Source organism: Emydura macquarii, unplaced genomic scaffold (genome assembly GCF_026122565.2).
Source record: "Emydura macquarii macquarii isolate MOO-44397 ecotype Brisbane River unplaced genomic scaffold, CSIRO-AGI_Emac_v2 contig_1790, whole genome shotgun sequence".
Classification (NCBI taxonomy): domain Eukaryota; kingdom Metazoa; phylum Chordata; order Testudines; family Chelidae; genus Emydura; species Emydura macquarii.
The window spans coordinates 2,877,909-2,901,960 of NW_027131927.1; the positions used below are offsets into that span (position 1 = coordinate 2,877,909).

Sequence of the window (24,052 nt, forward strand, 5' to 3'; positions counted from 1 at the left end):
CCCAGATCTTCTGAACCTGTTACTATGTTAGCAGACAAAGGGTGGCAGGGGGAAACTGAGGCACAGAGCCATGCCCCCAGCTGCTCAGTGGTAGAGGCCAGACGTGAACCCAGGAGTCCTAGTGCAGCACCTTAGCCATCAGCCCAGAGGCTCACGCGGCTTGGGCTGTTTGTCTTTAATCGACACGACCAAGGCTTGCGCCTACCCTAGGCCCGTCCCCAGCTGCCCTGCCCCCTGGCCTGGCACAGGGAGACCCAGAGTAAATAGCCAGCCCCCTCTGAGGCTCCATCGCGAGGACAGGACAAAATCAGGAACTTGGTGGGGGCAAAAATAAAGCAACAGAAAGTCCCTGCGGCAGTGGGTGTAAAGGGGAACATGCCGGTCACAGCTGGTGTAAGTCAGGAACAGGTGCAGGGAAGGCAATGGGGTTACCCTGGGGTAAAGCTGGCGTAAAAGAGTGAGGTGCAGGCTCCCAATTGCCCCTTCCTGTTTCAATATTAGTTCATTGAAGTTCTGCACCAGCCACGGGCCAAGGCAGCGTGATCTGGTGGTTGGGGGCTGGGCTGTGGTCAGGACTCCTGGGTCCGTGCAGCGCCCGGCACCACGGGGCCCTGATCTCGGTCGGGGTCTGGGCAGCGCCCGGCAGGACAGGGTGTGATCTGAAGCGCACTCAATTATAATGTTAAGAATAGAAAAGATTTAATTTTCGTCTAACCCCTGGTGCAACCTGCGCGTGGGCAGCAGCCTGCCACCCTCCCTCTGCAGCCCAGTGCGGGGGCCTGGCTTCCTCTGCTCTCTTCCTAGAGCGTGTAACTTGAACAGAAAACTTTCTTTCAGCCTTTCTTCTGCTCTCCTCCCATTAACCCCTCAGCTGCCGACTGGAATTTCCCCAACAGCCATTCGCTCCAGCACTGGGGCTGACAACTGCCGTCCCTGCCCCCTTCTTCATTCGGGCCCAGCCAAGTTTCAGCCCAGTGAGCGTGGGTGGGGAGCCAGGCCGCAGGGAGAGTGTCGGCATTCACTCTGCCTCTGGAGGAAAGGGAAGGAGGGTTGGGGCAGACCAGGAGCTCCCCAGCTCGCCCCTCCAGAGCCAGGCTCGTTGGGGTTTCACTGTGGGTTTCACTCTTGTTGTGAGAACTTCTCTGACAAATAGGTGTCTGCTGCGGCTGAGAAAAGTGGGCAATCGGGTGCGGAGGCCTGTGAGAACAGAGAAGCGGGACAAACCAGGGAGCGAAATCCATTCCCTCAGCCGAGGAAGAAGATCCGTGGCGAGATTTTTCTCGGGGCGCCTGTATTATTCTGGCCGTCAACACAAACGGTTCGGATTTGTTTCCACCTTTCAGCGGGAAATCCATCCTCGATCCGCTATGTGGAGCCAGCGCTGATTTTGGACCCGCCTGGGCCAACTCCAGTCTTGGGTCTCCAAAGAAACATTTTCGCAGCCCCCAGGGTGTTTTTTTCAGGGTGGGGGTCCTGGCTCCAGACCCCCACCTCCCCAGTCCCCCAACTTAATGAGGGCTTAGTTCTGTTCCGGGAGCTGGCGATTTTTGTGGGAATCGGAGGCAACGGATTGTTTTGGTTTGTGGAAAATGGGCAAGGTCTCCAGCTCCCTCCTGTGCGTGCTGGTGGTCTGGTGGACGGGCACGGGCGCTGCCCAGATGGGTGAGTACCGACCTGAACAGGGAGGGGGCCCAGCCTGAGACCCTCCAAGGAGGCCTGATTTCCAGGCTGTGCCGGGCGCTGCCCCTCTGAAAACCCAGCCCTCTTAAGGCATCAGGGTCCCACAAACAAGGCACTTTGGAAAGTCTGGGCCTCTCTCGGGATGAGCGGAACCAGAAACCTGGACGGGTCAGTTCTCCCAGGTGAAAGCCTTTGAAAATCCTTCTGGAGCTGACTGGGCCGGAGCTCAGGACACCTGGGTTCCATCCCTGGCTCTTCCGCTGACTCCCTGGGCCCGCTACGGCGATTTAGGGCAGAGCCAACGTGCAGGATTGGGGCCACCGTCCCCCTGTGCCCCACTTCACGCGGGGGTCCTAGAGGGTAGGGAATGGGGCTGGGATTCAGGAGATCTGGGTTCAAATCCTGGCTCCTCCACAGACTCCCCATGTGACCCTGGCCAAGTCCCTTCACCCCCGCCGTGCCTCAGTTTCCCCATTGGGGATAAGGATCTTCACCAATCTCCCTGGGGCGCAGGGAGGGTAGGTCTACGCTGGGTTCAGGGTGCAGGTGGGGGTGGCTGGAGGTAGAAAGGAGGTCAGATTCCATGAGTTGGCCTCAAACTCACTGGCCGTTGGGGAGGCGCCCGGAGGCCACAATGAGGGGGGTTGTAGAGGTGCCTGGAGAGGCGGATGCTAAAACGAACCTTCTCCCTCCAGCCAGCCTCTCCTGGCCAGCCCCCTACCCCACTGTGCTAGGCACTGCACAGACATCCAGCCCTCTGGAAAGCCGCTCCCATCCGAGCAGGAGGTGAGCTGTAGTATCCCATTGATTCTCCCATCACTGCCAGAGCCAATGGGATACAGGCTGTCCTGGCCCCACTGGGGCCCGCGACCTGGGGGCAGGTGGAAGGGGGGTTGGAGGGACCATGGGGCAAGGGCTGGGCAGGACACAGGCATGGGGGGCCCAGTATGTAACATCCCCCCATGGAGGGGGAGGGAGCATGTCTCCCCAGCACATGAGGGGTTAAGGACAAAGCTCCCATTGGTGGTTGGGGGGCAGCCCCAGTGCCTGCATGGAGGGGTGTCTCCCCAGCCAGGCCGTCCCCCAGCGCAGGCTGAGTCATGGCAACAGCAGGGCCGAGAGCTCAGGGCCACCAACCCAGAGGACCCCTGGCAGTGAGCTCCCTACCCCAGCAAAGGGCTATTGGTCTGTTTATTGTAGGGTAGCTTGTGAGGGTTGGGCTGTGCACACACTGTGAGCAGGGTCAGAACCCGCCCCCCGCGGCAGCCCGCAGCCACTTGCTCTAGAGGAGAATCCCCGCTTGCAGTCCAGGGGCTATGACACAGCTGAGGGGTTCTGAGTCCAGGACGGAGAAGGTAGAGTCAAGGCATGCAACCACCTCTGGGGTGGAACACCAGAGCGACCCAAGCATCTCATCCCCTAGCTGCAGGGGTTGCTTTCCCTCCTGTCCTAGAGGCTTGGTTCCCCCCTCCCCCCTGCCCCTTTCCCCCCCACACACACCAGCATGACTGTAGGGCGGGGCCTTGCACTGGTGCTGGCGGTCCGGGCAGAGGGGCATAGGCAGAATGGGGGGGCAGGGCTGGGACAGTGGGGGGCTGTGGGTCGGGGCATAGGGGCATGGACAGAGCCAGGGGGCAGGGCTGGGACGGGGCAGGCTGGAGGAGCAAGGCTGTCTGAGCCCCGGGCTGGGCAAGCTGTTCACGCCCCACATGACGCCTCGTGGCTGGGAGAGTTTTGCCCCTGTAGCCAAAGGGACCCGGAGCAGCTGAGGAGTCCGCCCTGCTGATGGGGCCAGACATCTGGGACTGGTTATAGCTGACCGGGCGGTGCCTGTGATGCAGCCAGGCCGGCCTGCACAGCCCCCACCCTGAACTCCTGGGCACAGCTGGGGGGATCAGTGCTGAGGCAGCTAAACACTTGGGAGCAGGGGGTTGACATGAGCGGGGCGGAGGGAGGGGGATCCAGAGGGTCCTCCCTGCAGTCCCCACCTGGCACTGAGCCTTCCCGGTTGTGCCCATCTGGCCTCCAGGCCATCCCAGGGCTCTGCACATCTCTCTCCATCTACCCTGGCAGCAACTCTTGCCCCCGCCTCCCCCCCCCCATTGTGTTGCACTACTAATGAACTCCTCCCCAGAGGTGGGTGCATTTCAGCACCTGATTCATACTTGTCAAATGTCTTGTGCTGGGAGCCAGTCCCCACTAGCGCCTTGGGGCGCTGACAGACCATGGAGGGTCAGCGTGTTATCATCATCCTCAAAGGCCTCAGTTGAAAGGGCCCCGTCGTGCCGGGCGCTGCCCAGAGACATGATCCCTGCCCCAAAGAGCTCCCAGTGTGAACAGATGAGTGATTATCCTCATCCCGCAGAGTGACGCAGGGAGGGTGGCAGAGGCAGAGCTGGGATTTGAAGGCAGGTTTCCACAACCCCTTCACCACTAACCCAGCCGCCGCTGGGAGCCTCTGCCTGCCCCCACAGCTGTTTGCTGACCTGGGGTCTTGGGGGTGAGTCCCAGACCCTGAGATCTCTGAAGCCAGGCTGGGACGTGCTGGGAACGGCTGCCCGGGGGGCCCGGCCCCAGCCCCTCAGCTGGAAGCTCGGAGGGGAGAAATGAAAGAGGAAATAAATAGTTTTGAACCACAAACGGAGGTAGTGGGGGCCGGGGGGGAGGTGTTCCTGCTTGGCCGGGCGGCCTGTGGCTGATACACACAGCTGGGAGGGGGCTGGGGGGCTGTGCAGTGTTCACAAGCTGCTGATGTGACCCACAAGTCCCCGGAGTGGGGCCCTTGCCAAGTCACTTCTGCTTCCCACGCCCTGGAATGCGGCTCCCCATCTCAAAGAGTTAAACGGCCCAAGGGGGGGGATCTGGGAAGGTCCCTGCACAGCCATTCATAAGCCAATGTCCCTTCTGTGGGGCGCAGCTCCCCCTCTTCCCCCCAACCCATTGATCCTGGGCTCCTCCCGGCATCTCAAGGGCTGCAGAATAATCGCCTGTCGTTTTGCAGCTGGGGAAACCGAGGCACGGTGTGGCCGGCAGAGACTGTCCCAGGCAATGCAGAGAGTCAGTGGCCAAGCCAGGGATGAGACCCAGGAGTCCTGACTCCCAGCCCCCTACTCTGTGCATGCAGACCTCAGGGCGGGAAGATACAACGTGGGAATATCCGTGCCCACCCCGTCCACCACCAGCTGCCCTCAGCAACAGCAGTCACCTGGCACCTGGTTGCCAGCTCACCCAGCACCGCTCAGGCCCTTCTCGCGTGTCTGGCTCATGAATCCCCTCGGCACGGTGCCAGACGAATGCCTCCCGGGGCGGGGGAGGGCTCGACGTCAAGGGGATTCTGTGCTGAGGCTGAGCCCTGAGGTCCCCCCCCCCCAGGCCGGGGGGCCGTGCGTCAATCCAGGAGGGGCTCCGAGCCGTGACCCATCATACCCAACACGCCAGAGAGCAGCACCTCGGGACAGCCAGTCGCATGCTGCAGGGCGAGAGCCCCAGAGGTCAGGAGGGACAGTCGTCCCCTCGAACTTCAGCCCACGGCCGGCTCTGGGTTTAACCATCCTCTGTCTGTCTCTAGGACTGATGCGGTCTCAATGTCTCGTTCTGATCTATAGCCCTGTGATGTATGTATATAAGGGGATCCCTCACCCGGCACGGAGACGCGGCCGCTTTTGGGCTGGGACACGGGCTGTTTAGCCCGGGATCCTGCACCCGGCGTTGAAATGCAGCCACCTCTGGGGTGGGGCATTGGGGTCTGTTTATACAGGGACCCCCTCACCCAGTGCTGAGATGCAGCGACCTCTGGGGGGGGGCATAGGGCTGGTTATCCAGGGATCCCCATCATCTCATGCTCCCCCTCCCTACCTCCTGCAGACCTGTACTTCCTGGAGAGCCCCTCAAACCTGACCTCATCCCTGGGCAAGGACGTGCGGCTGCGCTGTGCGGTGCAGCTGAGCCAGGAGCTGCCCGAGATCGGCTGGCTGCGGGACGGGCGGGCGCTGGAGCTGGCCGACAGCAACCAGATGCAGATGCCCATAAATGACCAGGACTGGCTGGCCATCAGTGAGCTCAGGTGAGTGGGCACCTGGCAAGGGGTACTGGGGGGCACGACGGCTCCTGGAAACCGGGCAGGGTCCCCCCCCGAAACAGCAATGGCCCTGCCCCCTCCCTGGTGTCAGCACACGGAGAGGCTGCATGATCTGGTAGAGGAGGAGCGGGGATTCTGGGCTTGATGGGGCCATTGGTCTCACCTGGGGTGGGAGGAACGTGGACAGGAGGCTGGTGGGCCATGGCTCTTACCCGGCATAGCTGGGGGGGGGGGGAACAACACAGGGCTAGTGGCCCATGGCTCTGACCTAGCGTAGCCGGGGGTGGGCACAGGGCTAGTGGCCCATGACTCTGACCTTGCGTAGCCGGGGGAACGGGGGGACACGGGGCGGGTGGTGAGGCCTCGCCAGGCCAGGTGCTGCCCGCATTGCTCACACCGGCTCTCCGCCCCCCCAGCATCCCATCCGTGCAGCTCTCCGAGGCGGGCAGCTACCAGTGTGCCGTGTGGGTGAATGGGGTGGAGGTGCTGTCCGACAAGGCCCACCTGGAGCTGGAAGGTGAGTATCCGCCGTGCCAGCTGGGGGGCGGGGCGTGCACGGCCCTGATCCTGCCCCGGGCACCGCGCAGGGGGCCCTGGCGACGACAGGGCTCAGGGCGGGGTCTGAATGAAGGGGAACGCGACGACACTGCCTGAGTCTGCCGCAAGCCTGCGCCTGTGGCTGGGGGGAAGCTGCCCCGGGTATCTGGACAAGGTGCTAACACCCAACCCCACTGCCCTGGGGACTCTGTGCAGAGAGATGCCCCGACCCCTGGGGGGATCCCAGTGCCCATCCCAGGGGGACAGCGCTATGCATCGCCTGACGCAGCTCCGCCCCCTCTTCACCCCGTCTCTGCCCTTCCCCCAGGTCTGCCCTTCTTCTCCGAGGAGCCCCAGGACCTGGAGGTGGCAGCCGACACCCCCTTCAATCTGAGCTGCAGCGCCCAGGGCCCCCCCGAGCCAGTGCGGGTCATCTGGCTGCAAGACGGGGCCCCCCTCAACTCTCTTGTGGACCCCATGGCGTGGGTGCCCTCCACGCTGGCCCTGAGCGGTGAGTGCAGCTCTTTGGAGCCACGGTAGGGGGGCCAGAGGGCAGATCTGCCCCCCTCTGATTTAGGGTAGCCTGTGGCTCCATATAGCTGAGTAGGTCCTTGGGAGGATGGGAAAGGAGGCCGAGGCATGGGGGGGACGGGGAGGAGCAGCCAGCAGAGGCGTGCGTTGGCCTCCGTTGTGATTCAGCGGGGGCCCTCGCTGCCCCCCCAGGCCCGCTCTCAATGGGCCACTTGTCTCCAGCCCGCGGCTCCTTTTGTCGCCTGTCTACAAAGGTGGCATCGGTCACTGGAGGCGGCTGGTTCGCGGGCAGGCGCTCTTCAAGCGTGGGAACAGCTTTGCCAGCTGACAAGGCAGGAGGCTCAGAAAGCAGCCCGGCCCCTTGGACAGCAGACTCTGCTTTGTTATTGTAGGGTTGCTGGGCCGCAAGGTGTTCATTGCAGAGTCAGCAGCACTTGTCCCTCCCAGCGCTTTCACTCACAGATCTTCATACGGGTTGTCATGCATTACTGGGGAAACAGAGGCACAGAGCACTGAATCAATATGCCCATGGTCATACAGGGAGTCAGTGGCAGACATGGGAAGAGAATCAAGGAGTCCTGCTTCCCAGTTTTCCCCCTCACCCCCTAAACCCATGAGATCGCACTCCCCTCCTGCAGCTGGGGCTAGAACCCAGGAGTCCTGGCTCCCAGCCCCCCTGCTCTAACCACTAGACCCCGCTCCCCTCCTGGAGCCAGGGATAGAACCCAGGAGTCCTGGCTCCCAGCTCCCCTGCTCTAACCACTGGACCCCGCTCCCGCAGCTGGGGATAGAGCCCAGTCTAATTAGCTGAATTCTAAAACAAACGGTGTTTTGAACCAAAAATGGGAATTTTTCCTTGTGAACCATTGGGACAGATTTTAACCCCCACCCCTCTGCACGTGTTTAGTGAGCCGAGAGCTTCCTCCAACCCACCCCGCCCTCGCGCGCGGTTTCGCTTTTGACGAACCGGCGTTTTGGGGTGAAAAAACCATTTGTCTCCGATCTCCCGACAGTTCTCCCAGAGTCTGGGTGGCTTCTTTCCGCCTGGCGGCCTTCTCCGGCCGGAGCCCAAGGGCTGTGGGGGACGCCGGGGGGGCTGTGGGTGTTCAATCGCCCACGATGCCATCAGGTGCCCCCACCCTCCGCTCTCCAAACTGCCCCAAGCACAGGGAGCCCCAGGGGTGCTGTGCCGGGATGCCACACTCGGCAGTGAGCCAGGAGGGCGATCGCTGTGCCCACCGTGCCAGAGGGGCCTGAAAAGCCCCATGGGAGCTCAGTGGCACTGGGGGGGCACAGTGAGCCTGGATCAGGAGTGTGCCCGCAGCCCGGGACAGCTGGGGCATGACCAGATCTCGCTCCGTGGGCGGGCAACCCGCCGCCAGCCAGGCTGGGGGGGGGGTGCATGAAGGTTGCTCTGCAAGGGGCGGGGTCCCCCCTCCAGATCAGAACCTGCGGGTCAGGACTGGGGAGGGGAGTCCAGTCGATGCTGTGTCCAGGGAACCAAAGCCCAAAGGAGCAGGGGCAGGAGGCCCTGGCATTCGCAGGCTGTGAGTGCCTTGGAGCCCCCCCCCTCCCCTCCCGACCAGCCCCCAGGGGACACAGCCAGTCCAGCGATAGCCCTGCGTGGCCTCTCCCGGCTGACTCAGGCTGGGGGAACGTGACCAGGGTGTGAGTCAGGCCCGGGGCTGGAGGGAGGTGGAGGGGGGCCTCTGGAGGGCCGGGCGGGCACAGCTGGTGGGTCCATTGCATGGGGCAGGGGGTCTTGGGGTGATATTCCAGCCTCTTTGCCCTGGCAAGGGCTCTATTTCCACCCCCCACCCTCCCGGCATGAACCCGGGGCCCATCCCTCATGCAAGGGGGGGCTCGCTGCGGGACAGAGGAACGGGGTGGTGGTGCTGGGGATCTGGGCGGGGGATATACCATCCGGGGGGGGGGGGATGCATGGAGAGGGAAGTGAGTGAGTGCACCGGGGGGTGCAGGAGCCAGCCATGCACAGAGAGGGCTAGGAATGGGAGGGCAGCAGTGGGGGGGGGGCAGGGGGGCAGGCAGGGGCTGCAGTTGTAGGGGTGCATGCGCAAGGGTGCGGGGGGGCAGGGTAGCTGTGGGGGGGGCAGGGGGAGAAGGGCTAGGGGTGCCTGCAGGACACAGGTGGCTATGGCAAGGCTGGGGCAGGGGAGGGGGGCCTGCTGAGGGAAGTGGGGGGGCCAATCCCTGGAAATTGCTTTTCATGGCCGCAACCACCACCACCACCCCTCCCCCTGCCCCCGCCATCCCCAGCCTCACCTCTGACTCAGCCTGGCCACTCAGAAGCTGGCTCTGGGCAGGGATCCAGGCAGCGCCAGAGTGGGGGGGGGGGGGGGCAGCAGGGTTATGCTGGAGGGCTCTGTTAGCTTGGGGAGGGGTCAGCACAGCCCCTCACCCCGGTGTTGGGCCTTGGGGAACTAAGAATTGAGCCCAAGCAACACCTCAGTGGCTGAGTCTCTCCTGACCTGTACCCCCTCAGCAGTCAGGGAGAGAACCCAGGAGTCCTGGCTCCCCGCCCCCGTCTGAGGTCCTTGCACTGGGAGCTGAGCAGCGAGACCTGGGGCTGCGGCTGGGAAGCCAGGCCCGGAAATGCCGACCACACGACGGGAGCTGGGGACAGACGTGCCAGCCCTGGCCAGGCCAGCTAGGAGGAGGCCTGGGCCCCAGATGTGCCGGGGGGAGGGCGTCACTGCCAGGCTGGGGGTGGGCGCTGCTGGGGCCTGTGGGAAGCTGGTTCTGATCGGTCGAAGCCTGGGTCAGGATGGGCGCCGGGTTAGTTCATGGAGACACACGCACCTCGGCAGGCCTGCTAGCTGCCCCACGCTGGCCCCTCTGCCCCCCGCCTGGCCCATTGCCTGGGGGGCATCCCGGGAAGCACAGAAAGGAGGGGTGGGATCCCCCTGGGACTGCACTACCTGGTGCACTGGGGCGCGGGGGGCTGGGGCACAGCCAGGGGTGCCCCTGGCTGGGCAGAGGAGTGGCGGGGGGGGGTGCCAGGGATTTGGGGGACGCTGTGGTCCTGGCGCATTTCGCATCTAGCTGACGGGGAAGGCAGGCGCAGTGGATGTGGGGCACTGGGCGGGCTGGGAATCTGCACCACAGTTGCCCGCCCCTGCATCCTGAGCTCTCCGGCCTTGGGCTGGAGACCCAGCACCTCCCCCGCCACAGCCCCACGCTCTGTGCCCCTTCTGCCAGTCCCTGCGGGGGCGCCCGGCCCTGGCTGCTGACGCGAGGATCCTTGTCTCCCCGATAAGCCGGGAGGCGCTGTGACCTTGTGGGATGGGACGGAGCTGCGGGAGTGAGCGCTGGGGACGGGCGGGGCGGGAGCTCTTGGCACTGGCGGGCAGGCAAGGGGCTGAGCTGCGGGGAGCGGGGCGGGAGGTCAGCAGGGGGCGCTGTGCTGAGACATCCAAGATAGCAGGGGGCTGCGGGTCAGGAGCGAGGGGCACTGGGGGGCAGGGCTGGGACACCAGGGGGCTATGGGTTGGGAGTGAGGGGCACCGGAAGGGGGGCAGCCTGGTCTCCCTGCCCCATGTTCTCATCCCCTGCTTTGCACCTGCCAGGCCTGAACAGAAGCGCCTCGTTCTCCTGCGAAGCTCACAACGCCAAGGGCGTCGCCACCTCCCGGACAGCGGCGGTGACAGGTGAGGGGTCCCTGCCCCACGTCCCGGGCCCGGCGCTGCAGATCGGGCCCCGCAGCTAATTGGCAGCTGCCAGGAGCCATGACGAGTGAGAGCCCCACATCTGATTGGTGGCTGCCAGAGACCGTGAGCGCTGGGCTCCCCACTGAACTGGGGGGGCTGCCCCAGATTCCTGGGGGGGAGGGGTCCTGCCCCGGCTGCCCCATGAGCCCAACGCAGAGATTCCCCGTGATTGGACCCCCTGCCCTGCCCCCCCTGTCCTGGAGCATGGATATGGGGTGATGTGGGGCACAGGCTGGGGCCCCCGGCTGCCCCAGCCCCTGAGCTGCCCCCCGTGTGCTGTCCGCAGTGGTGCCCCAGCGGCCGAGGAACCTGGGGCTGGTGCGGCGCAGCGAGAGCAGCCTGGAGGTGGGCTGGGAGCCGGGCGCCAGCGGAGACTCGCCCCTCAGCATCTGCACCGTCCAGGTACGTGGGCCGGGGGGGGGCCGGGCCTGCACCGGGTGGGGGGGCTGATCCATGGGGATCAGAACCCCAGGGAAGGGGAGGGTATGGGATGGGGGGATGTTATGGGGGTGAACGTCCCCGGCAGGGAGGTGAGTGGGCACGGGGAGGGGAGGGCTGGGGGAAAGGTGACATGAAGGCGGGGGGGCCAGCCCGTTGCCCAGGTCCCACCAGCTGGGAAAGGGGAAGCACAAGTTGCTGAGCACCCAGATTTGGGGGGTTTATGAAAGAATCTGGCCTCCCGCTTCTGCTTTTCCCGGAGGCCAGACGTCCGCCTCCCCCCCCCCCTCCCTCCTCCAGTTGTGAGCGCTGCCCCGGGGGCGGGAACCGAAACTCCGGCACCTCTGGGGAATCGAAAGCTTGGAAGGGGAAAGGGGGTTTCCCTGGGGGAGCATTGCCCCATCCTGCCGACCTCCGGCCCCCTAGGCAGCAGCCCCCACAGCCCCCCTGTGCAACGGGGGCTGAAGCTGAGAACCCCCCTGCCCAGCTACCACTGCCCTGGGGTTGGGGGGTCAGGGTTGGGTTGGGGGGTCAGGGCTGGGCCCTCCCACTGGCACGAGAGCCTCCTTCTCTGCAGCCCACCCCCTGCATCTCCCTAGCTCTGCTCCCCCAAGCATGTGGGTCAAGAGTCTGGGGGCGGCCCCTCGGCTGGGCTGGGGGGTTTGAAGAGGAATCCGGACCCCCTGTGCAAAGGGGGGGGGCACCCCAGACTGGGCCCCACCCCCACTAATGGCTCCTTTGGTCTCCCTCAGGCCGTGCGCTCAGACGAGGACCTCAGCACCGTCCCACCCGAGGACATCTACAACCAGAACCTCAACGTGCCACCCTTCCACCACGTCATCGAGGGGCTGGCGCCCTTCGCCACCTACCATGTCCGTGTAGCCTGCCGCGGCAGGGCGGGCGCCTCCCGCTGGACCCACTGGGTGCCTATGGAGACCCTGGAAGGGGGTGAGGGGCTATCAAAGGGCCCGGGGGGGCTGAGCAGGGAGGGGAGCGGGGTCTAGTGGTTAGAGCAGGGGGGGCTGGGAGCCAGGACTCCTGGGTTCTATTCCCAGCTCTGGGTGGGGAGTGGGGTCTAGTGGTTAGTGCACTTTGAATCATCCCTGCCCGGTGCTGACTCCCTGGTGCCCGTTGGGTGTTTGCTGACTCATTATGTGCCATTGCCATGATGAAGTGCCCGGTTCCCCTGGGCCGTGGACACCCGGGTTCCCTCTGTCGGGTCCCAGCTGGTGCAGGACGGACTGGGGCAGGGGGTTGCTCTCCTTGGCCCCCTCCTAGCCAGTCTGTGTCAGCATGGGGGCAGGCAGGGCTGGGCTCAGGAATGTTTTGCTCCGATAGGGCTCTACGCTGTGCCAAGACAAACGCAGGGGCAGGGCTGGCAGGGGCTCTGTTCCCACGGGGGGGGGGAGGAACACCGCACATGGGATCCACTGGGAACATAGCTGGGGCACAGCCACCTCAGTTCTGCCCCAGAGCAGCGCCCTGCTCCCCCCGGGGGACAGGCTTGGAGACAGGCAGCCCCCAGGATGACGCATCTGTGCCCCTCGGCAGCACCCAGCGCCCCCCCGGAGAACATCACGGCCTTCCAGAATGGCAGCCGCGCCACAGTGGAGTGGCTGGAGCCACGCGGGCACCACGGAGGGATCCTGCGTGGGTACAAGCTGGCCTATCAGAGCCCTGATTCGCCCGAGGTGAGCTCCCCGCCTCTCCCTGGGGGACCCTGGCTATCGGGCACAGGGGGAAGCTTGGGGGATCCCCTGCCCTTGGCCTGCCTGCTGGGGCCACGCAGTTCCAAGGGGGCGGGAGAACCCGCCAACTCAGCACAGCTACTGCCCTGCTGCCCTGCCGGCGCCCCCTAGAGGGGATAGGCCCCATATCCTGTTCCCTGCCCCCTGAGCCAGCCAGTCCCTGCCTTGTGGCTGGATAGGGGCCGGCGCCCCCTAGTGGGGAAAGACCCACCTACCGATCCCTGCCCCAGCCAGCATCCTGCCCTTCTGCCCTGGGGCTGGCGCCCCCTAGAGGGGAAAGCCCAGTGTCCCAGCCTGCGCTGGGACCCCGGCTAAGCTCCTCCCTCCCAGGTGGTGGTGGACGTGGGGCTGACCACGGAGAAGACCCTGGACCTGGCCTCGTGGGTGCAGAACCTGACGGTGCGGGTGGCGGCATACACCGCGGCCGGGGATGGGCCCTGGAGCAACGCCATCATGGTCTCCTCGTCCTGTGAGTGCCAGGGGAGCTGGGACGGGTCCAGGGGACAGCCTTCAGGGTGGGGCTCTCCCATTGCACTGCCCCCCCCCCCCCCCCGGTGTCAGGGTCGCACTGTCTCCCCATGGGGACCCAGCCGAGGATGGCATTGTCATTTTCACACCTGGCGTCGATTCTGACCCAGGTCCTGATATCAGCCCATTTGTAGCCTGCTTTCATTTTTCCAAAGCTGGCGCCAGGGACGGTTCTGATCCGGGTCCAGTGGTTTTGAACTAGGTTCCCCGGCTCTGATCCAGGTTCTGAACTGGGTCCCCTGGCTCCAATTCGGGTCCAGTGGTTCTGTATTGGGTCCAACTCCAGACCGGGTCCTGTGCTTTTGAACTGCATCCCCCAGCTCTGATCCAGGTCCCCTGGTTCTGAAAGGGGTCCCCTGGCTCTTACCCGGGTCCCCTGGTTCTGAACTGGGTCCCCCGGCTCCGATCCGGGTCCTGTGTTTCTTTGCGCAGTTTCTAGCTACCAGCAGCGGCTTTGATTTCTCGGAATCCCAGAACTGCGGCTGGTTCTGATCCGGGTCCCATTTCTGGCTGGCAAAGCCCCTGGACCTGCTGGCTAGGTGACTCCTTGCACCAGCCCCTAAATACACGCCCCACGGCCTGCCCCCCACAGTTAATGGCACCTCTCTTCTCTCTTCCCTCTGCAGACCAGCTCGCCCCACAGACCCAGCAAGGTGAGGAGCAGCCAGGACTCCCCTGCCCCCCATCTCCTTCTGCCCCCTGCCCACGCCCTCACTCTGTCCCCCTCCCCCCGAGACGTTGGAGGGAGATTGCACAGGGATCTGTAGGGATCTAGCGCGGGGTGAGGCACCTGACAGGGGCCAATTCTCCCCCCCCCAGGCATGCAGCCCCCCAAGTGCCTCAGCCCTGCCCCCAGCAGGGAGGAGGGGTTTGGTTTGGTGGCCGATTCAGGTCGGGAGCTGGGGGTTTGATGAGTCTGGGGGGTGCATGGTTCCTGGGCACGTCCATGGCCAGGGTGGCGGGGTCCTGGGGCAGATCCATGGGGCACCCTGCTTCCCCTCCCTCCCCGCAGCTAACCCGTCCCCTTGCCCAGCAGTGAGGGAGAACGTGGCGCCCGCCTTCTCGTGGCATTGGTGGTATGTGGTCGTGGCCGTGGCTGTGGCCGTGGCCTTCATCATCTTCCTCATCCTCTTCCTCGCCCGGCTGCGCAAGAAGGAGACGCGGTTCGGGTGAGCGGCAGGGCCAGACCTGGGGTCTGGGAGTGGGGGGAGAGGCCTTGGGACGCAGAACGGTGCTGGGTGGGAAAGGGCTCAGGGAATGGGGCACGGGGCCTTTCCCCTCTGGGGGCGCCCACCCCAATCCTGCCCCAGGGCAGGGGGCGGAGAATGGGGCACTGGGCCTTTCACCTCGAGGGAGTGCTGGCTGGCTGGCTGGGGGGAGGGAAGGGGGGCAATGGGGCATGGAGCCTCTCCCCTCTAGGGGGCGCTGGCCCCGATCCATCCCCAGGGCAGTGGTTGGCTGGCTCAGAGGGGTGGGGAAAGGGACACAGGGCCTCTCCCCTTTGGGGGTGCTGGCCCCGATTCGGGGGCTGTCTGGCTCAAGGGTCCTGGCTTTGCAGGCTGGGGGTCTCTCTCATCAGCTGTCACCGCTCCCCCATTCCCCCCTACAGGGAGGCCTTTGAGCCCCGAATGGAGCGGGGCGAGCTGGTGGTACATTACCGTGTCCGCAAGTCGTACAGCCGCAGGACCACGGAGGCCACACGTGAGTACCTCGCCCCGGCCTGGCACACAGCATAGCCCCCACTCTCCAGGCCCTCCCAGTCACACTGGGGCCAGCCTCCCGCCAGTCGGGGCATCTCCCTGTCACCAGCCAAGAGAGCACAGCTCCGCACACCTGGCTTCCAGTCCTGGCTCTGCCACGGGCCGGCTGAGTGCCCTGGGGCCAGGCCGTGCCCTTCTCCTGGCCTCTTCACCCTCCCATCCCCTTGCAAATCAGACTGAGAGCTGCTGGGGCCGGGACCGTCTCTGTATCTGTGCCATGCCCGGCACGACGGGGCCGATATCAGCCAGGGTCTGTGCCGCGCCCGGTGTGACAAGGCCTGATCTCAGCCCGGCGCGACGGGGCCTTATCTCAGTCCGGGTCTGTGCCACGCCCGGCGCGATGGGGCCTGATCTCGGCCGGGGTCTGTGCCGCGCCGTTACTGCACCTGAGGCCGACCCCCTTGTCCCTGCTCTTGCGCCGCAGTGAACAGCCTGGGTATCAGCGAGGAGCTGAAGGAGAAGCTGCGGGATGTGATGGTGGATCGGCACAAAGTGGCTCTGGGGAAGACCCTAGGTGAAGGTACGTGGCCTCCACCCGGTACTGGCGGGCAGCAATGCATTGTGGGATCTCCTACCCCCTGATTGATCCACTGGGGTCAGTGGGTTCCTCCCCATCCGGCCCAGAGAGCCGGCGAGCAACCGCCCACCCAGGCGTGGTCGGCAGGTCCTGTCTACACCACAAGAGCAACAGTGATGTCAGGTACTTCCTAACGGTGCGCCAGCCTGGGCAGCTGCCATGATTGTTCACTGGGCATTGGACACAGCGGGTGCTAGACCATTAGCACAACGGGGCCCCGATCTCAGTCCGAGTCCTAGGCGCTGCCCTGATGCGCGTTCCCGGCCCTGGCGAGCTGCGGTCCTTGCGAACAGGCCGGGTTTCGGAAACGCCGCGTACGTGGAAAGGAATCTCCGGCTGCGGAAAGTTGTGAGCCTGGCTGGAAAAGCCCCTGGCACCTTGGATCCGCTGCAGAGATCTTTCCTTCCCGGCCATTTCCAGCCCCCCACCCGGCCCCGATTCCACAGCCCCGTCCAGCTCTCTGGCTTGGCAGGGAGATTTTCCCCTTGTGACCCAGTGGCACCCTTCCCCGTGAAGCCTGGCCATAAGGATTTAACCCTTTCTGGGCAACGCCCCTCCCTGCAGTCAGACCAGAGATCGGGGGGGGCCGTGCCTGCTGGAAGTGGGGGTCCGTTTGTTGATTACTCCGCTGAGGTGCAGGTCCCCCAAGGCAGGTTGTGTAGCTTGCTCTGTCCCGCTACGTTCGGGGGATCCCGCCGCCCCGCCCGACGCAGCCAGGATGAGTCACAGCTGCCCAGCCTCCGGAAGGCTGTGTCTGTGTGCTCAGGGCCGTGCCAGGCTGACGGCGCCCTGCCAGGCAGCTGGGAAAGCCATTTCCGCCCCCCGACTTCCTGTCCCCTTGGGTACCTGCCTCCCCTCCCAAGCCAAGCCAAGCCAAGCCAATGCCCACGCGCCTCCAGTTCTGCCCTGCCCCTCCAGGCCTGGCTCCCAGTTCCCGCACCCCAGCCCTGCACTGGGGGTCAGGTGGCTGTAAGCCCATGGGACACCCCCCATGTGCTGGGCCTCCCGCGTCAGTTACAGCAGCCTCTGGGCTGCTCTAACGCACGGCGCCACCCCATGGGCCCTGGGGAGGCAGGGACTAGCCACAGCACAGTGCATTCTGACCACACCCCTGTGTGCCCATAGTGGAGGGGGGGGATTCTCAGGGGCCGATCCTGCCGCAGAGGGGCCCAAGCGTGACTGACGCTCAGGGCCCAGAGTCAGCAACGTGCTGGGGAGGGGACATAGCCACCGCTGCTCCGCCAGCAGGGGGCACCGTGAGCAAGGGAGATGCACAGGGAGCTCGAAAATCTGCGTGTGCACTGCTGTGTGTGTACATTGTTCTGCGTGTGCACTGCTGTGCACGTGTGTGCGTTGCTCTGTATGTTCTCTGTGCACACCACTGCTGCCCCCTGCTGGCTGCCCCGGGGAATGGCTGTGTCGTGTGTCCCAGCCCCTGCACAGCTGGGGATCTCACAGCCCTTCTGCCTCTGGCTTCCCCAGGTGAGTTTGGCTCAGTCATGGAAGGGCAGCTCAACCAGGATGACAGCGTCCTCAAGGTGGCCGTCAAGACCATGAAGAGTAAGTGTCTTGCAGGAGCCTGGAGGGCTGGCGAGACCCTGGGACCCCTCCCTCCCCACCCCACCCTCCAGGTCCCCTCCACCCCTGAAACCTCCCCATTCCTTGCACCCTCCTGCCCCTCCCCTCCCCTGCGGCTCTGCCCTGTGTGCCCGTGGCTCTGGCGTCACCCCCCCATGTCCCTCGCAGTCGCCATCTGCACCCGCAGCGAGATGGAGGATTTCCTGAGCGAGGCCGTCTGCATGAAGGAGTTCGACCACCCCAACGTCATGAAGCTCCTTGGTAAGAGACGCCCCTGCCTGGGGCGCAGCGCCTGGAGATGGGGGGCAGGGCTCCCCCAGGCTGGGGGGAAAATGGGGGGGGCCATGGGCATTAGAGACCCCTTTTTATTGGGAATCAGGATGTCCCAGCTCTGCCCAGTAGCCCCCTACGTCAGACCCGCTGTCCCCTCCTCTCCCAGCTGGGGCTTCTCCCCAGCTCTGCCGGTGCCCCTCACTCCCGATCCGCAGCCCCCTGCTAGCCCAGCCCTGAGCTCCCACCCAGCTCTGCCGGTGCCCCTCACTCCAGCTAATTCAGCCATTCTCACTCCCACTGGCAGGAGACTGAAAGAGATCCGAGCCGTGGGGGGAGCCAGGCTGGGGTCCGAAGGGGCTGGAGACCCATCCCAGCGTTCCCTGCAGGGACGTGGGACCGGGGGACCCTGCTGGGCAAGAACGGGAGGTGTCAGGTGCCCCGTACGCCGGGCTGGGGTGGGAGCGGCTGCAGCCCTGGCCCTGGCAGGATGGAGGAATGTTGCTTCCGAGGGCCTGGGAAAGTGGAGAGGACGTTGGGGGGCTGCCCCAAGGCACAGGCTGGGCTGGGGGCGGGAGGTTTCCCTGGGAAAGCAGATGTGGGAGGGAGCAATGCGAACTCGGAGCAGCCGCCAGGGGAAACTGACGCAGGCCATGCCGGCCGCCAGCGCCCACTCCCTGCGCCAGACTGGCTTCCCTTCCTTCCCAGCGGAGCCGCCTCAATCCTCAGCTGCCCAGGGCTCCACAGCGGCCTCCAGGGGAGGGGGCTCACGTCCCGCCTCTGCCACTAGAGGCCTTCTAATCCCTAGACCCCACTCCCCTCCCAGCCCCCTGCTCTAACCACTAGACCTCAGGGCCAGTTCAGTCTGCAGGCTGGGATTAGGGGGATGGGATCCTGGAGGGGCAGGGATCGGGTGGGGGGGCTGGGATCCTGAAGGGGCAGGGATTGGGTGGGGGGGCTGGGATCCTGAAGGGGCAGGGATCGGGTGGGGGGGCTGGGATCCTGAAGGGGCAGGGATCGGGTGGGGGGGCTGGGATCAGGGGGCAGGTCTCACAGCCGCTCCGCTCCCTCTCGGCAGGGGTGTGCTTGCAGAGCACGGAGAGCGAGGGCTACCCCTCGCCGGTGGTCATCCTGCCCTTCATGAAACACGGCGACCTGCACAGCTTCCTGCTCTACTCCCGGCTCGGGGAGAGCCCCCTGGTGAGTGCGCGCCACCCCAGCCCCAGCCGCCGCGGGGACGTGCCGTGGGACGGGGCGCGGGCTCAGCCACTAACCGGCTGTTCTCCCCCAGTACCTGCCCACCCAGACGCTGGTGAGGTTCATGGCCGACGTCGCCAGCGGGATGGACTATCTGAGCAGCAAGAACTTCATCCACCGCGACCTGGCTGCCCGCAACTGCATGTGAGCCCCGGCGGGGGAATGGGCCGGATGACCCCCCTGAAACACCACCTACATGAGGGGCTGGAATGGGGCACCCCACCCCCCCCAGGGCCAGTTCTCCCGTGACTCTGCTCCGCACTCAGGGCAGGAACAGGCAGAGCTGGGGGGTGCCCCATGGGGAGCCTGTCCCAACCCCTCCCCCGCTCCCTGTTGCTGGGTCCTCATCCCCTGGCTCCCCAGGGATCTCATCCCCTCTCCTGCCCCCCAGACCTGCCCCTCATCCCCGGGGATCCCAGTCCCCAGGCCCTCCTTCATCTGGCTCTGCTGCCCCCCGCAGGCTGAACGAGAACATGATCGTGTGCGTGGCCGACTTCGGCCTCTCCAAGAAGATCTACAACGGGGACTATTACCGCCAGGGCCGCATCGCCAAGATGCCCGTCAAGTGGATCGCCATCGAGAGCCTGGCTGACCGCGTCTACACCATCAAGAGCGATGTGGTGAGCCACACCCCCTCTTCCTCCGGCAAATGGGATGGCGCGGTTATTGATCTCCCCCCCCCCCCCGCCTTCCTGGCCCCAGCCAATGGGAAGGCGCGGTTATTGACCTCTTCCTGGACCCCCTCCTGGCCCCGGCCAATGGCAGGTATTGGTTACTGACCCCCCTCCTGGCCCCAGCCAATGGGAAGGTGCGGTTACTGACTCCCCTCCTGAACCCGGCCATTGGGAGGGCGCGGCTACTGACCCCCTCCTGGCCCCAGCCAATGGGAGGGCGCGGTTATTGACCTCTTCCTGGCCCCAGCCAATGGGAGGGCATGGGTACTGACCCCCTCCTGCCCCCCGGCCCATGGCAGGCGCTAACGCTCCCGTCCCGCAGTGGTCGTTCGGGGTCACCATGTGGGAGATTGCCACGCGGGGGCAGACGCCGTACCCGGGCGTGGAGAACAGCGAGATCTACGACTACCTGCGCCAGGGCCACCGCCTCAAGCAGCCGCCTGACTGCCTGGATGGGCTGTAAGAGCACCCACCCCCCGGGGCCCCCCAGCCACCTCAGTCCTCCCCCCTCCCCCCCCAGGACCTCCCAGCATGCCGTGGGGCTGCCTCCCAGCATGCCAAAGGGCTGCCCCCCCAGGACCTCCCAGCCCCTCTCAGTCCTCCCAGCATGCCATGGGGCCACCCCCCTGGGACTTCCCAGCCCCCCCATCCTCCCAGCATGCCAAGGGGCTGCCCCCCCTCAGGGACCTACCCCATCCGCAGGGACCTCCCAGCATTCCATGGGGTCACCCTACCCCCTCAGAGCATTCCCAGCACTCTGCATCTCAGCGCCGGGCGAGGGGTCCCCGTATAACCAGCCCCCCGTGTCCCACCCCAGAGGCAACCGCATCTCAGCACTGGGCAAGGAGTCCCTGTATAACCAGCCCCCACACCCCAGAGGTGGCTGCATCTCAGCACTGGGCAAGGAGTCCCTGTATAACCAGCCCCCCATACCCCACCCCAGAGGCGGCCGTGTCTCCATAGCCGGTGGGCGGAGGCGGCTCCCCATTGATCGCAGCCCCTCTGCCCCCAGGTATGAGCTGATGGCCAGCTGCTGGGCCCTGCACCCCAAGGAGCGCCCCAGCTTCGAGATGCTGCACAGCGAGCTGAAGAAAACCCTACAGAGCCTCCCAACCGCCCAGGGGGCCGACGAGATCCTCTACGTCAATATGGAGGATGGGGGGGCGGAGCAAGGCGCCATGGGGGGGCTAGACCCCGACCAGCCGACCAAGGGCGCGGTGACGGCCCAGGTGCACCAGGCCGAGGGGGCAGGGCGCTACGTGCTATGCCCCGCCCCCCCCGAGAGCAGCCGGCGGCTCGGTGACCCCCTCGCCCCTCCCACGCCCTGCACCGCCTCTGAGGAGGGGGCCTGAGGGAGGCCTGATCCCAAGGGGGGCCCAGAGACCCTCCATCCAGCCACCCCATCTCCTGTCTGCCCCCTACCACTGACCCTGGGCTCCACCCCCTCTTCTATCTGAACCCTCCCACTGACCCTGGGCTCTGCCCCCATCTCCTGTCTCCCCCCCACTGACCCTGAGCTCCACCCCCTCCTCTATCTGACCCCTCCAATCTCCTGCCCCCCCCCCCCCGCCCAACTCCACTCCCCCTGATGACTCCTCCCCCCATGTCTCCTGTCCCCACAGCCCCTTCTATCTCCATCAGGGGGGCCCAGCCCCCCAAGCCATCCTTTCCTAAGCCCCCAACACCCCTTTTTCATGACCCACAGCCCCAGCAAGACCCTCCCTCCCAGCTCCCTTTGCTGTGCAGTGGGGGCTGGGGAGTGGCCCGTCTCCCTGCAGAGTCCAGACCTGGCTGCCCCCCATGGGACGTACGTTCCGCCCCCCAGAGACATTCGGGGTGAACTGGGCCAGGCCTGCGCGGGGAGGAAAAGGGACTTTGCCCCTTCAGGACAAGGGCTGGCTGGGCCCGCTGCCCCTCATCCCTGTCCAACCCCCCCATTTCCCCTCTAGCTGTATCACTGCCATGGGGCGGGGTCGAGGCGCGGCCCCTGCCCCTCGCCGGGACTGGACTGTCAGAAAGGCAGCGACACCGGGACAGGACCAGGCCCTCGGGGCCAGACCCAGGTCACCCTGTGCCGGGCAATGGAGCAGGAGGTGACCCGCGGCGCTGGCCGCCCTCCACCCGGGGGCTCGCAGGAGCTACCAGGGACCCGGCCACCGACTCCCTCCAGCTGGTACCAAGGACGCCAGGGGAGCCTGGAAGCTGTCCGGACTCTCAGCGTTATTGGAAGAGCAACCGCACGGGGCCGGCTCCCAACGCCAGCGGCCTCGGGCCTGGAGCCGATCTCTAGGCTCAGCCGTCAGCCCCGGCACCACGGCATCTGCGCCGCCCCACGCCTAGCAATGAAGGGGAGCCGGAGCCCCGTCGGCCCTCATCTTCCTGAGCGATGGACGGTGCCTGAACCCCCAAGGCTTCCGAGCTGAGGAAAGAAGAATCCAGCCCCCCCACAAAATCAAGATGCTTCTGGGCATTTCCAGAGAAGATGGAGCTGAGACACAGAGAGAGAAATTCTCCACGGCCCCTTCGCGTTCCCTGGCCCTCGGAGGCAGCTCTGACTCACGCTCTGCCTCCGCTGGGCCCTGGGGGCAGAGAATAGCCACAGCGCCGTGACCTCCGGCCACGACCCCAATCTGCCCCCTATCCCGGGAGCAGCCCCCCCCCGCTCCACACCAGCCAGGGAGGCCCCTGCGTGGGGGGGATTCCTGGGGCCAATCCCACCCCCCGGATGCTGCCAGCGGCTGGTAGGCGCCTCTGGCTCCTCATCAATTCTGACGTGGGGTGTGCATGGATCAGGTCTGTGTCTGGCTCCCGGTACCGATCTGTCGGGCTCTGGGCTTCTGACCCAGCTGGCAGCTCTGAGACACGCACCCTTCTCCCAGCGGCACCAAGAAGCAGGATGAAACGGGCCAGTGAACTTCGCCAAAGGGCCGTGGGGCCAGAGAGGGAAGGGGTCTGGGCCAGGGCCAAATATCCCGCCCCCCCTCGGTTATTAATGAAGCCACTTTTGCACTATTGTCTGTGCAGGGCGGGGTGGGCACGCCGAGGCGGAGAGGGCTTGCTCAGATGGGGGACGGGCGCGCACAGACCAGCAGTGGGCACTGGAGTTCGCCGCCGGCTGGTAACTGCGCTGAAAGCTGCCGAGTTCACAACGCTCCAATCTGAGCCGCTGCCCACCAGCTGTGGGTTCGAATCCCTCATCCCCACCCTGCCCCTCGTGCTGTGAAGCAACCCGCAGAAAGCGGCAGGACTCGCTCCAGCGCAGCAGCCAGCTGGCCGGGGTGGCCCGTGGGCTTTGTCCGGCCGGGTGGCCTCCAGGGCACCACATCTGTGCTGTGTGCCTCCCACGTGCATAGGTCGGGCTCCCCGCCCCCGCCGAAAGGGGGCGCAGCATGGGCATGACAGATAGCAGGCCCCGTGTGGCTGGCACCAAACGGGCGATGGAGGCTGGGCCCCACCGAGCCCAGGGCTTCCAGCGCCTGCCGTCAGATCCCACAGGGCACCCGGCTCCAGGGAGAAAGACGGGAAGGGCCCTGGCTGGGGGACTGCAGGGAAAGAGGCCTTCATTAACCCCCAGCTGCAAATGCCCCGTGAGCCAGGTGCGACGCCCTTGCGCCCGGCCGGCCTGCACCCCAGGGCGATGAGATGCCCACGCTGCTCCAGGAGCCCCTGGCACCGTCAGCCCGACACCTGCGCTGCAGGCCCCTGGGGCAGGAACACCCAGCAGCAAACCCAGCTTTGCACTGGCCGCGGAGCGGGGCCCTTGGCGTGGGACGTGGCGCGGCTGCCGAGAGGAACCGTTGCCTGCAGCCGCAGGCGAACGAATGTTTCCAGACGTGGATCGATGTGGTACGCGCTGCGTGGAGCCGGCTGCTCCGGTTTTAACACCCCTCAGGCCCCGCTCAGGGCGCGAGCTAAGCTAAAGCGTTCAGCACCGGCCGTGCTTATAAATGTTCCGACAACAATAAATAAAAACTTTCTTTTCAGAAAAATCAAAGCTGAATCTGTCTGATCGGCTTGCGTTTCGACTGCCGAGAATTCAGGAGGGGAGTGGGGGCTAGTGGTTAGAGCAGGGGGGGGCTGGGCACCAGGACTCCTGGGTTCTATCCCCAGCTCAGAGAGGGAGTGGGACCTAGTGGTTAGAACTGGGAGTGCCCCATGCAGCTGGGCCAGTCACTTCTCCCTGCGCCTGGAGAATGGGCTGCCCCAGCCTCATGCGCTGCAGGTGGGCGGGAGGGTTGGCGGACCCGTCCAGTGCTGGGCTGGTGGGATCTGCCGGAGACATCGGCTCTTTGCAGGGCCCAGCCTGGCCACGAGCGGGCAGGAGGCCATGGCCTGAGCCGACCCCATGTTCCCAGTGCCAGGCAGAGCCGGGGGGGGAATACCTGGCTATGTGTCCCCTTAGCAAAGCATGCTCGACGTGGGAAGAGTTTCTACGTCCAGAAAACCCAGGCTCCTCTGACCCCCGCCTTGAACGTGAGGGGCGCAGCCCCACTGCAGCTGCCGAGCTGGGCCCGTGTGGCAGAGACTCATGGTGCCGCCCTGGGCCAGGCTCCAGCCCCGTCACAGTGGGGCGGCCAAACCACGGGGGAGAAAACGGGCTCAGGGCAGCTGGTTTGGTTGTGTCGCGTGGGCCGGAGCCTCAGCTGCTGCAGAGCAGGGTCACGCTCC

The 24,052-nt window shown here is 65.5% G+C and overlaps 1 protein-coding gene across 1 annotated transcript; it reads left to right on the forward strand.

Annotated features, from left to right (window-relative positions):
• Positions 1 to 1,016: 1,016 nt before the first annotated feature.
• Positions 1,017 to 23,378, forward strand: AXL (AXL receptor tyrosine kinase). Its single transcript, XM_067556659.1, has 20 exons — positions 1,017 to 1,662; positions 5,545 to 5,743; positions 6,175 to 6,275; positions 6,624 to 6,806; positions 10,414 to 10,494; positions 10,841 to 10,956; positions 11,745 to 11,940; positions 12,544 to 12,683; positions 13,071 to 13,209; positions 13,895 to 13,921; positions 14,305 to 14,437; positions 14,878 to 14,969; positions 15,453 to 15,548; positions 17,088 to 17,165; positions 17,352 to 17,444; positions 18,532 to 18,653; positions 18,745 to 18,854; positions 19,171 to 19,330; positions 19,707 to 19,843; positions 20,397 to 23,378. Exons 1-20 carry the CDS (start codon positions 1,590 to 1,592, stop codon positions 20,734 to 20,736), a joined length of 2,616 nt encoding a protein of 871 aa, XP_067412760.1. The 5' UTR covers positions 1,017 to 1,589; the 3' UTR covers positions 20,737 to 23,378.
• The last annotated feature ends 674 nt before the right edge of the window (positions 23,379 to 24,052 follow it).

Excerpts from the sequence above, each read along its gene's own strand:
- AXL (XM_067556659.1), top strand. The coding sequence starts at position 1,590 with ATGGGCAAGGTCTCCAGCTCCCTCCTGTGCGTGCTGGTGGTCTGGTGG. Across the intron at positions 10,495-10,840 it reads CCGGACAGCGGCGGTGACAG|TGGTGCCCCAGCGGCCGAGG; the intron begins GTGAGGGGTCCC and ends TGCTGTCCGCAG. Across the intron at positions 17,166-17,351 it reads GGCCGTCAAGACCATGAAGA|TCGCCATCTGCACCCGCAGC; the intron begins GTAAGTGTCTTG and ends TGTCCCTCGCAG.